The following is an 11,723-nucleotide window of genomic DNA, read 5'->3' on the forward strand; positions in this document are numbered from 1 at the left end:
GAGACCAGCCACCCGGACAGCTGATGAAACTGAGGACTATTTCTGTCTGTAATAAAGCCCTTTTGTGGAGAAAAACGTATTCTGATTGTCTGGGCCTGGCTCCGCAGTGGGTGGGCCTATGCCCTACTAGGCCCATCCATGGCTGTGCCCCTGCCCAGTCGTGAAATCCATAGATTAGGGACTAATTTATTTATTTATTTAAATTGACTGATTTCCTTATATGAACTGTAACTCGGTAAAACCTTTGAAATTGTTGCATGTTGCGTTTATATTTTTGTTCAGTATACGTAAGTATTCACACCCCTGAGTGAATACTTTGTAGAACAACTTTGGCAGCGATTACAGCTGTGAGTCTTTCTGGGTAAGTCTCTTAAGAGCTTTCCACACCTGGATAGTACAATATTTGCCCATTTATTATTTTCAAAATTCTTCAAGCTATGTCACATTGGTTGTTGATCATTGTTAAACAACCATTTTCAAGTCATGCTATAGATTGTTTTGCAGATGTAAGTCTAAACTGTAACTTGGCCACTCAGGGAACTTCTTGGTAAGCAACTCCAGTGGAGATTTGGCCTTTAGGTTATTGTCCTGCTGCCAGGTGAATTAATCTCCTAGTGTCTGGTGGAAAGCAGACTTAACCAGGTTTTCCTCTCGGATTTTGCCTGTGCTTAGCTCCATTCCATTTATTTTTTATCCTGAAAAACTCCCCAGTCCTTAACAATAACAAGCATACCCATAACATAATGCAGCCACCACTATTCTTGAAAATATAGAGAGTGGTACTCAGTAATGTGTTGTATTGGATTTGCCCCAAACATAACACTTTGTATTCAGGACAAGAAGTAAATAGCTTTGCCAAATTTTTTGCAGTATTAATTTAGTGGCTTGTTGCAAACAGGATGCATGTTTTGTAATATTTTTATTCTGTACAGGCTTCCTTCTTTTCACTCTTTCAATTAGGGTAGTATTGTGGAGTAACTACAATGTTGTTAATCCATCATCAGTTTTCCCCTATCACAGCCATTAAACTGTTTTAAAGTCACCATTAGCCTCTGTGAAATCACCAAGCTTGATGTAGTCATTGCGTGCTAGGAATATTGGACCAAATAATACACTATAAGTGAATTTGCCAAATACTTATGACAACTTCAAATGGGGGACTAGATATATAAAGTGCTTTAATTTCTAAACGGTTAAACAGATATATATGAAAATACCCTCAAATAAAAGGTGACATTCTGTTCTGTCGCCACATATAAAAAAACATTTGATCTGAAATCCAAAATACTGGAGTATTGAGACGCATGTTTTTACATTTTAGGTTCACTGTCCAAATAAATATGTTGAGGAGTGTATATCTGGGAAAAGTAGACCTTCAGAGAATGACGGCTAAAGGATAGTCATTACTTTATCTTGTTTGTGCATGTGTAATAGGTTACGTTTAATGTACTGTGCTTGACAACCTTCAATGTAAGAAAATAGTTGCATGTAAAAAATATATAATACATTCCTATGGAAAAAAACATTGTTCTTATCAACATTGTATTTATTATAGGATATATCAGAATAAATACATGGATACCAGGTTTAGTAGAATCATAGAAAAGGTACAGTAACAAGGATTAATTCTAGGCCTATATCAAAACAGCCTGTTATTTCATTAAGAGCTTGCAAGACTGGCATACAAGTTTAGCAAGCCACCACTATACTTGAAAATATGGAGAGTGGTACTCAGTAATGTGTTGTATTGGATTTGCCCCAAACATAACGCTTTGTATTCAGGACAAGAAGTAAATTGCTTTGCCATTTGTTTTGCAGTATTAATTTAGTGGCTTGTTGCAAACAGGATGCATGTTTTGGAATATTTTTATTCTGTACAGGCTTCCTTCTTTTCACTCTTTCAATTAGGTTAGTATTATGGAGTAACTACGATGTTGTTAATCCATCGTCAGTTTTCTATCACAGCCATTAAACTCTTAATTGTTTTAAAGTCACCATTAGCCTCTGTAAAATCACAGCGGTTTCCTTCCTCTCTGGCAACTGAGTTAGGAAGGACGCCTGTATCTTTGTAGGGACTGGGTGTATTGATACACCATCCAAAGTGTAATTAATAACTTCACCATGCTCATAGGGATATTCATTGTCTGCTTTTTTTTATGTTTACCCATCTACCAATAAGTGCTCTTCTTTGCAAGGCATTGGAAAACCTCCCTGGTCTTTGTGGTTGAATCTGTGTTTGAAATTCACTGCTTGACTGAGGGACCTTACAGATAATTGTATGTGTGGGGTACAGAGATGAGGTAGTAATTCATGTTAAACTATTGTTGCACACAGAGTGAGTCCATACAATTATTATGAGACTTGTTAAGCACATTTCACTCCTGAACTTATTTAGGCTTGCCATAACGAAGGGGTTGAATACTTATTGACTCAAGACATTTCAGCTTTTCATTTTTTATTAATTTGTAAAGATAAAAAAACAAAACATAATTCCACTTTGAAATGATGGGGTGTTGTGAGTAGGCCAATGACCAACACATCTAAATTCAGTCCATTTTAAATTCAGGCTGTAACACAACAAAATGTGGAAAAAGTCAAGGGGTGTGAATACTTTCTGAAGGCACTGTATTCTATACAGGCCCTGTTCAAAAGACGCAGTCCCAGTGCTGTGCTGTGGGTGGGGTCATCACTGGTATGTTGGTAGGTGCCCAAATTCTTTCTCCTTTTAAGGTCAGATGAGCCTATCCCTATGGAAGCTCAATTTATTACAGAGAACAATGGATAGATCTACACTTCATCTCTCCAATGGATTGGTTGGATTCCCATATTGTTTTGTGTTTTGTGCATCAATAAGCCTCAAATAAACAATGTAATTTAATCTGACTTGATACGTTGTGGTCTTATACTTGGAAGTGTGAAATCATGTAATTTTTTTCTGGATTTTGTGTGAATCCCCTAATGTTTACAGTACATAATGACAGATACACATTGTTCAATTAGTCAATATAATTTCATGTTTATTGTTTACATTTGCTACAGTGGTTTTATTAAACAATATGAATTGGCATAACGCTCACCATTTTAATATTTCTTAGCTTGAGTCTCCATATCTTTAGGCAGTGTTGATCATTGACTGTACCATATCAACATTATGGAATAAAATGAATAAATCATTCTGCAATGCCTTTGAACATACCCTACAATGCCCTACTTATTTATTTGGATAGTGAAGCTAAAACTTTAAATGTGTCTCTACTCCAGTATTTTGGATTTGAGATCAAATGTTTTATATGAGGCGACAGTACAGAATGTCACCTTTTTATTTGAGGGTTTTTCATATCTGTTTTACCGTTTAGAAATGAAAGCACTTTATGTATCTAGTCCCCCTATTTCAAGGTGTCATAAGTATTTGGACAAATTCACTTATAGAGTTGGTTTCCCAGAAACAGACTAAGCCTAGTACTAGACTAAAAAGCATGTGGAGAATCTCCATTAAAAGTGCTTTTTAGTCCGACTATGCTTAGTCAATTTCCAGGAAACCAACCCTTAGTGTATTACATTTTGTCAAAAGTTTAGTATTTGGTCCCATATTCCTAGCACGTAATGACTACATAAAGCTTTTGACTCTACAAACTTGTTGGATGGCAATGGATGCATTTGCAGTTTGTTTTGGTTGTGTTTCGGTCCGGATTATGTTGTGCCCAATAGAAATGAACGGTAAATAATGTATTGTGTCATTTTGTAGTCACTTTTATTGTAAATAAGAATATGTTTCTGAACACTTCAACATTCATGTGGATGCTACCATGATTACGGATAATCATGAATTAATCGTGAATAATGATGAGTGAGAGTTACAGAGGCATAAATATCTCACATAGAGGCACAAGCTTGATGTAGTCATTGCGTGCTAGGAATATTGGACCAAATACTTAACTTTTAACCAAATACTTATGACAACTTCGAATGGGGGGACTAGATACATAAAGTGCTTTAATTTCAAAATGGTAAAACAGATATATATGAAAATACCCTCAAATAAAAGGTGACATTCTGTTCTGTCGCCTCATATAACAAAACATTTTATATGAAATCCAAAATACTGGAGTATAGAGACGCATGTTTTAAAATTTTAGGTTCACTGTCCAAATAAATATGTAGGGGAGTGTATATCTGGGAAAAGTAGACCTTCAGAGAATGACGGCTAAAGGATAGTCATTACTTTATCTTGTTTGTTCATGTGTAATAAGTTATGTTTAATGTACTGTGCTTGACAACCTTCAACGTAAGAAAAGAGTTGCATGTAAAAAAGATACATTCCTATGGAAAAAAGCATTGTTCTTATCAACATTGTATTTATTATAGGATATATCAGAATAAATACATGGATACCAGGTTTAGTAGAATCATAGAAAAGGTACAGTAACAAGGATTAATTCTAGGCCTATATGAAAATAGCCTGTTATTTCATTAAGAGCGTGCAAGACTGGCGTACAAGTTTAGCAACAGTGTGACCTCTGTCTGTTTCCACAGTAGATCTTACTTTCCATCAGCTAATATAGAGATCAAAGTCAGCCTGCAGTGTTACAGTCTCAGTAGCAGTCTTGTGTTCATACAAAAGAAAACAAAATGGCAGCATAGGGCTGATACACTGAGTGTACAAAACATTAACAACACCTGCTCTTTCCATGACATAGACTGACCAGGTGAATCCAGGGGAAAGCAATGATCCCTTATTGATGTCACTTGTTAAATCCACTTCAATCAGTGTAGGGAGGAGACAGGTTAAAGAAGGATTTTTAAGCCTTGAGACAATTGAGACATTGATTGTGTATGTGTGCTATTCAGAGGGTGAATGGACAAGAGAAAATATTTAAGTGCCTTTGAACAGGGTATGGTAGTAGGTGCCAGGCATACCGGTTTGTGTCAAGAACTGCAACGCTGCTGGGTTTTTCACGCTCAACAGTTTCCCATGTGTATCAAGAAAGGACATCCAGCCAACTTGACACAACTGTGGGAAGCATTGGAGTAACATCGGCCAGCATCCCTGTGGAACGCTTTCGACACCTTGTAGAGTCCATGCCCCGACGAATTGAGGCTGTTCTGAGGGCAAACGGAGGTGCAACTCAATATTAATGTTTTGTACACTCAGTGTATATTATCAATAAATGTAGAATAAGGCGCTATCAAACAACAACAACAAAACCTGAAATATAACCTAGTCATTGACTGTTTATCTTACTGAAATGTAACCTAATCATTTATTGTTTATCTTACTGTGTAAAACCTGAAATGTAACCTAGTCATTTACTGTTTATCTTACTGTGTAAAACCTGAAATGTAACCTAGTCATTTACTGTTTATCTTACTGTGTAAGTAAAAGTGTCCAGCCTTTACCATTCTTCATATTGTAGCCCTTGGAGTCTACAAAACACAATAGATATGCTGTTGAAAGGTACAAACTCAAAAGAAATTAGTACACAATTTGATTTCAAATCAAAATGTGCTTAAAATGTTCCTCTTATATCCTTATTGTACAGTAGGTATTTATGTATATTAATAATGTCTTAAATTATAAATTGCATAGCTACAGAGACTAACTACCTGTGAGATGAGCCTTGTATTTCATAAACCTAGCTAGTGGTATTAATCTTGCGTAGTATTCAATGGTAATGTTCAGTTTCTCTACTTAGCTTGTGCTCAGGACTATCGGTGAGGTGTCTGTGTGGTGTGTGTGTGCTTATGATCCATTAACATTCCAAATTATTGTTTTTTTCCAGCAAAAGGCACAAGAGTACATGAGGGAATGGGAGAAGAGAGAAGCTGGTCAACTATTTTATGCAAAACAAGGATTCAACATAATGAGATTTTTTCCTATATTCTCCTGTCTTCTGGTTGTCATGGGGACAGCATGCAGCATGGGGAATACTACTATGCGCCCACATCGAAGGAGAAGGACACACTGCCTAGGAAGCGATCGGTAGGCGAATCATTGATGATGCCCTTGCCATTGAGTTTGCATTTTACAACGATGTGGGTGTCGTACTGCAGCCCATTGAAACGCACGGCCACCACCGGCGCTGTGTAGTTCACCTGGAAGAAGGGATATGGGACACAAGCAACTTGAGTGGCTATCGTCACTATGATCATGCATATAATCTAGATCATGAGAGCAACAGTGGAAGTCATGATGCTGAAAATCCTCACTTACATGTCTCAGCTTCCCATAGTACGGGTAGTACATCAGGTTGAAAATGCTTTTTGGGAAGAACTGAAGTTCTCCCAAGCTTTCTGGCGCTCCTTTCTGAAAGAGTGAGTGGTCACCTAGTGAGTTATATTTTGGTGACTAAAGCAGTTATGATATTCAGTTACGAAGAGATGTTTTACACCCTGTGATGTTTGGAGGGAGGAATGCTGACTGTTACTGTACCTTGACTCCACAGGTCACGTTTACAGGAGTGCCTTGGCCAGGTAAATAGCCCAGTATCTACAGGCAAAGGAATGAGAGCAAAGAAAGGACCCTTGTATTGTTATAACGTCATTTTGATGAGAAACAATGTTGTAAATCTATGCATATTTATCATTCACAGTGGCTGTCTTCAGTTTTCTACCTAGCGATGAGATACATTTTGGATATCCCCACCAGGTTTCACTCGAAAACGTTCAAAATGGGGACAATAAAACTATAGGTTACAGTATATAATGGTAACAATAATAACATTGACTTGAGTCACAGGAACGCTGTAATCATATCACAAGACCGTTGTTATCTGCTCCTCACAATGGCCACAAGATGTCACTGAAATGTCTGTATCCATCTCAGATTACCTCAATGGTATCATCCTCCATTTCATCTATAAACTCTACTTTACGTCTATAACACAGATAACACTATCTCTTAGCAATCGCTGATTATATATGCAGCTTTAGGATGGAGTTCATGTTAGGTGACTGATGCTATAGAGGGATAGCCTGATCCCAGATCTGTTTGGACTGTCTTTGCCAACTCCTATGATCGTGCCAAGCACGTTTGGCATGACAACGATCACAGGAGTCATTCTCGCACCACAAACAGATCCAGGACCAGGCTAACAGATGGGTCCTCCATGGGGGAGATCTCTACGATCTGAGCTGTGTCTTACCCGGTTCATTCGGAGGAGGATGCAGGGTTTCCCCTGGGAGAATCCAAAGTGGGGGTCCTGGAGCCCTGAGCACTCGCCCAGCCAGGACCTCTTGAACTGGCACGCCTTCCTCTCTGCGCTCTCCTCCTGGTCATCCTGCAAGAAGTACGCGTCCTGCGGACACTGGATGTTCCTCTGCTCCTGTACGGCGTCATTGTACGCTGAAAGAGAGACATGAAACAATTATTTGTCGTTTTTTTCATGGGGGTTAATGGTTAGCACTGAAACACCATTGATAATTTAAAGAATGGTATATGCTACTGTATGTCAAGGAGTGCAACTGGTTGAAAAAATAGAAATGGAGAATGTTGAAAAATGAGGGGGATGGGGAGGGGTGGGCTCCCATAAATAAACCAATTGCTTCGCCAGGCCTCTGATTCAGGCAGCCTGACCAAAGCGGGCTACTGAAGAAGGGAAAAAAAGCAGCAGAACTCAATGGATACGCTCTGCCCACAAAGAGGCTTTCCCTTCCCAGCATGCAGTTCTCCCAGTGGCGGTTGGGGCAGGGGACAAAGGTAGGGAAGGTAGGGGGAGAGGATTAACTTACTGTGTGCCTATTCTGCTTCAATGTCATACCCCCAACGTTCCCCAACATGTCCCCAACATTTAAATCCCATTGGACCCAACACAAACAAACACTATCCTCAGCTAACTTTCAGACCACACTTCCGCATTTACATACAGCTAAAAGTAACGTTTGAATCTACATGGTAATGTCATGTTCACGGTGGAATTTCCGTTCATGTTTCTTTTCAAGTTTGGCCAAATGCCAACTATTCCATCATGTATCTGACTCACGTCTTAGCTGTTCTTCCATTAGCTTTGCGTACTTCTTCCAAGACTTGCGGTCGGAGGCATTGAAGGCGATCTCATAGTGCCCATCCAATTGTGGGGACATCGTCATACCTGCCAAAGGAAACCCATAGACAGTCAACTGTGCTTACGTTCAGATAGAATGGACAGATAGAGGGACGGAGGAGTGATAGAGGGATAGAATGATAGAGAAATAGGGAGTGGCGGGGTTAGAGTTTATATTTACCTGGTGGCATCACCCTGTCGTTGTGGGTTGGATAGTAGGGGCTGATAGACAGCATGAGGCACCACATACAGGCACCAAACATGGCCGCCAGGAAGGCATACAGTGCAGTGTAGAAGAGGATGATCAGAACTAGGAGGTAACATGGAGGGTAGATAAAGAGAATGAATTAATCTCAGTCACTGTAACTCAATTTCATGGACATGATGAGAAGAACGCCGAGGGTAACAGTTGTGGTTATGGCTATCAGCGTGGATTGGAAAGACTACAAGCATGGCATCAGAACGGAAAGTCTTTGATTTGAGTTGCCAGTATGAAAATGTATGCACTCACTAACTGTAAGTCGCTCTGGATAAGAGCGTCTGCTAAATGACTAAAATGTAAATGTAAAAATGTATATAATGAAGTATAAAGAATCCCCTGTTACTATGTTGGAAGTTGGAACTGTCTGGGCTGTCTAGACACTCATAATGGCTTTGCTCAGGATGCTCACTAATGTGTTTAACCAATACAAAAGAGTTGTCTCTCCATGTCTGCAAATGGGAATCACTCCAATCAGTTTGTATTTTGTTATGAAATATATTAGTTAACAAACTCATTCAAATTATCTGAACTGTGTGAAAAAAGAAAACCTGCCATTGTTCTCCCCAAATTGCAATTAACAGTCCATTAGCAACTAATCAAACCCAAACGTGCCCTAAACTAGAGGCTTTTACTGCGCAGGCAATTTCACAGGGGACTGGTTGCAGCCAGCCTTGCGTCCCCTGAGCCCACAAAGGCCTTACTGTTTGAGCTCAGTGAGAATTCTCCCAGCAGTCCTTTCACTCAGGAACACAGTGAACCTCCGGTTGCCATCGTAGTGACGGTCTTTTGCAGCCATAGAGCCACGGCCAGCTCCAAGTAGCCCCGATCACCCCACTCTGTTAATGTGTCCCTCTCTCACACTCCTCTCACACAGGACACACATCACATACTTCAAACTCAGTCCCCTCTCCTTTCTTGCCAGGGGGCACATTGGGCCCCAATCCTTCCAAAGTGTGCACACATTGCTTTCTGAAACTATCGCTCCCTGTCCTGAGCCTGGCGTTTTGTCTTCTGTATTACTGGGCACGATGATGAAAAAACAGCAAGTTTTCAGCTTCTGACGTTTTCAGGAGGAACATGCTCTTTCTTGAGACATTTCTCAAAGCTTGGCCCCTTGGACCGCTCTCGTATGGTACAGTTCAAACCCAAACGCATCACATAGCAACAAGGCTGTCGGATCAAGAGCCCTGCTCCATCATCACAGATTCAACAAGCCCCAGGAAACAGCCTCCGAAACCCCAGGAAACAGCCTCCGAAACCCCAGGAAACAGCCTCTGAAACCCCAGGAAACAGCCTCTGCCAAGAAAGTTTGTCTAACGGACTGCGCCGAACAGCCAACGAAATTTGACAACTTTTTCTATCTACGAAACCCCTCCCCACTTGTCTACTCCCTATGTGTTCGCCTGTGACCGTGGGGGCGCGAGCGCGCTAGGGTCAAATGCAGAGTTCACGGGAGCTTTGGGAAAGAGGCGGTGGAAAGCCAGGTGAGGGGTATGAGGAATGTGATTCCTGGCCAGCGCACGGCCCGGAACAGCGCACTCCCGCGGGGAATCCGTCCCCAGGCAGCCTTGTTTTTGTCCGCATCGGGACAGAGTTGTCTGTGCACCTATGTAAACATGGAGCTCGGGGACACACACACTCACAGTACAGTGAGCAGAGGCGAGGAACGAGGTTCTCTTGCTAACCCCCCCCCCCCCCCTAGCCCATCATCCAAAAACAATAAGCCACGAAACCACCACTTTTGCCTTCAACCATTGGCGATTAACATTGTAATGATTACAAATGAGAGTGAGGTTAATGGATCTATACAGAGGTTAAGTACCAATGTGTCAGTAGACCTAATGTTGCAGTTTTGAACACTGCATTATGCACAAGCTTTAGTCGTTATCTTGGGGGTGGAATATTTTGTGTGATATGATAGGCAAGCGCAACATGCAGTTCTGCTACTACTGATCACTTCTACTTACACCAGCTATGCCCAGTGCGGCCCATGAACTCTCTGGTCTCAGCGTTCCATAGATATGTCTTCACGTCGCCTGCTTTCTCGTGGAGCGTCCTCTTAGGTTTGGGCTTGGGCTTCCATTTCTCAAAGTTCAGGTCTTCCTGCTCCAGAGGTTGATGTTCTATCAACTCCTCCTGCACCTCTTCCAAGGCCTCTGACACCGCGTGCTTTCCAGGCGCCACCTCGGCAGACTGGCACAAGGAAAAAAGAGAGGGGAAAGGGAAGGTAAGAATCTCCCCAGTCTGACTTTGCCTTGCCACGATGTTGTCAATCACTATCTATTGGTTCTAACTCATTTAGAAAGCCATGTTTGGATTATTATAATCAGCCATGTTTTTTAGGTTAAGAGCCATGTTTATTTTTTAGATAAAGACTATTATTCCCTATTTATCGAGTAAATGCAATTTTTCTAAACTGCATGACATCCGCTATAGCAACGCTACTCCACGATGGTCCTGTCCCATCATGTTTCGTTAAATTGACCTTCGTCGTGACCCTGGTGGCCCTCTTTGGGAGGGCTCTCCTCCTCGAAGTTGACCTTCCTACTTGGAGCAACAGCTGCAGCCGAGCTGGAGGGTCACGGCGACAGCCAGATGTAAAACACTGATTCTCAGCATAGAGAGGCCCCAGAAAGATCCCCAGTGGTCAGTGGAACCCCCTGGGGTTTTAAGAATGTCACTTTCTTAATGAAGTGGAGTTTTTAAGAACAAAAAAAAAACGTTTTCAATTGCTTTATGTTGTAAGATCAAATACACTTTTTTTTTTATCATCCTGCTATTTGCAGATGGATCTATTACTGGTAGGCCTTCCATGATATTACTTTTCTGGATGATTAAATTATCCAAATAAGAACTAGATCTGATATATGGCATGCAGGTTTGATGGGTTAACTGTTACAGGCAGATAGGTATTTTATTTTATTGAATTTAATTAATTATGAATTAAATCCATGAGGTATGGAACCCCAAACCTCTTGCAAGATGCACTTGTAGACAGCAGAATGAGTCCCAGAAATCAATTAGTTTTCATGTCATCCGCTGTTTTCTAAAGTGGACTTACTGGATTTGGTGAGTAGTTTCCATGGTGCTCTTCCTCAGCCCCTCCCGCAGTAGAATTGGGCTCCATGATTCTTCACAGAGAGAAAGGTACTTGTTAAACCAATCACATCTACTACCTTCCCCAAGGAATTAAAGCGGCACATCCTAACATCCGTAGAAAGTAATACAAATCCATTGCACCCCACTGTTTTCGACAATTTTGTGTGAGGTCTACCAAACAACTTTGAAAAACTATTACAAATGTTTTTATCCACAATTGATTTTGGCACAGCTCCTGGGTGTGATTTCCCAAAAAGATAAAAAACGAATCTTGACATACCTGAAGTTTTCTTTTGCAGGGAAAGTTATGTGATTGTCTTGAA

At 40.7% G+C, this 11,723-nt stretch overlaps 1 protein-coding gene across 1 annotated transcript; it reads right to left on the minus strand.

Moving 5' to 3' along the window:
• Positions 1–4,343: 4,343 nt before the first annotated feature.
• On the minus strand, positions 4,344–11,428 carry LOC311107465 (protein ATP1B4-like; the record flags this gene model as incomplete). Its single annotated transcript, XM_084149960.1, has 8 exons — positions 4,344–6,093; positions 6,212–6,304; positions 6,431–6,487; positions 7,143–7,342; positions 7,980–8,087; positions 8,221–8,349; positions 10,269–10,494; positions 11,363–11,428. 8 exons carry the CDS (start codon positions 11,426–11,428, stop codon positions 5,932–5,934), a joined length of 1,041 nt encoding a protein of 346 aa, XP_084006086.1. The 3' UTR covers positions 4,344–5,931.
• Between the last annotated feature and the right edge of the window lie 295 nt (positions 11,429–11,723).

Source organism: Coregonus lavaretus (assembly GCF_964263955.1).
Source record: "Coregonus lavaretus genome assembly, chromosome: 32".
Lineage (NCBI taxonomy): Eukaryota > Metazoa > Chordata > Actinopteri > Salmoniformes > Salmonidae > Coregonus > Coregonus lavaretus.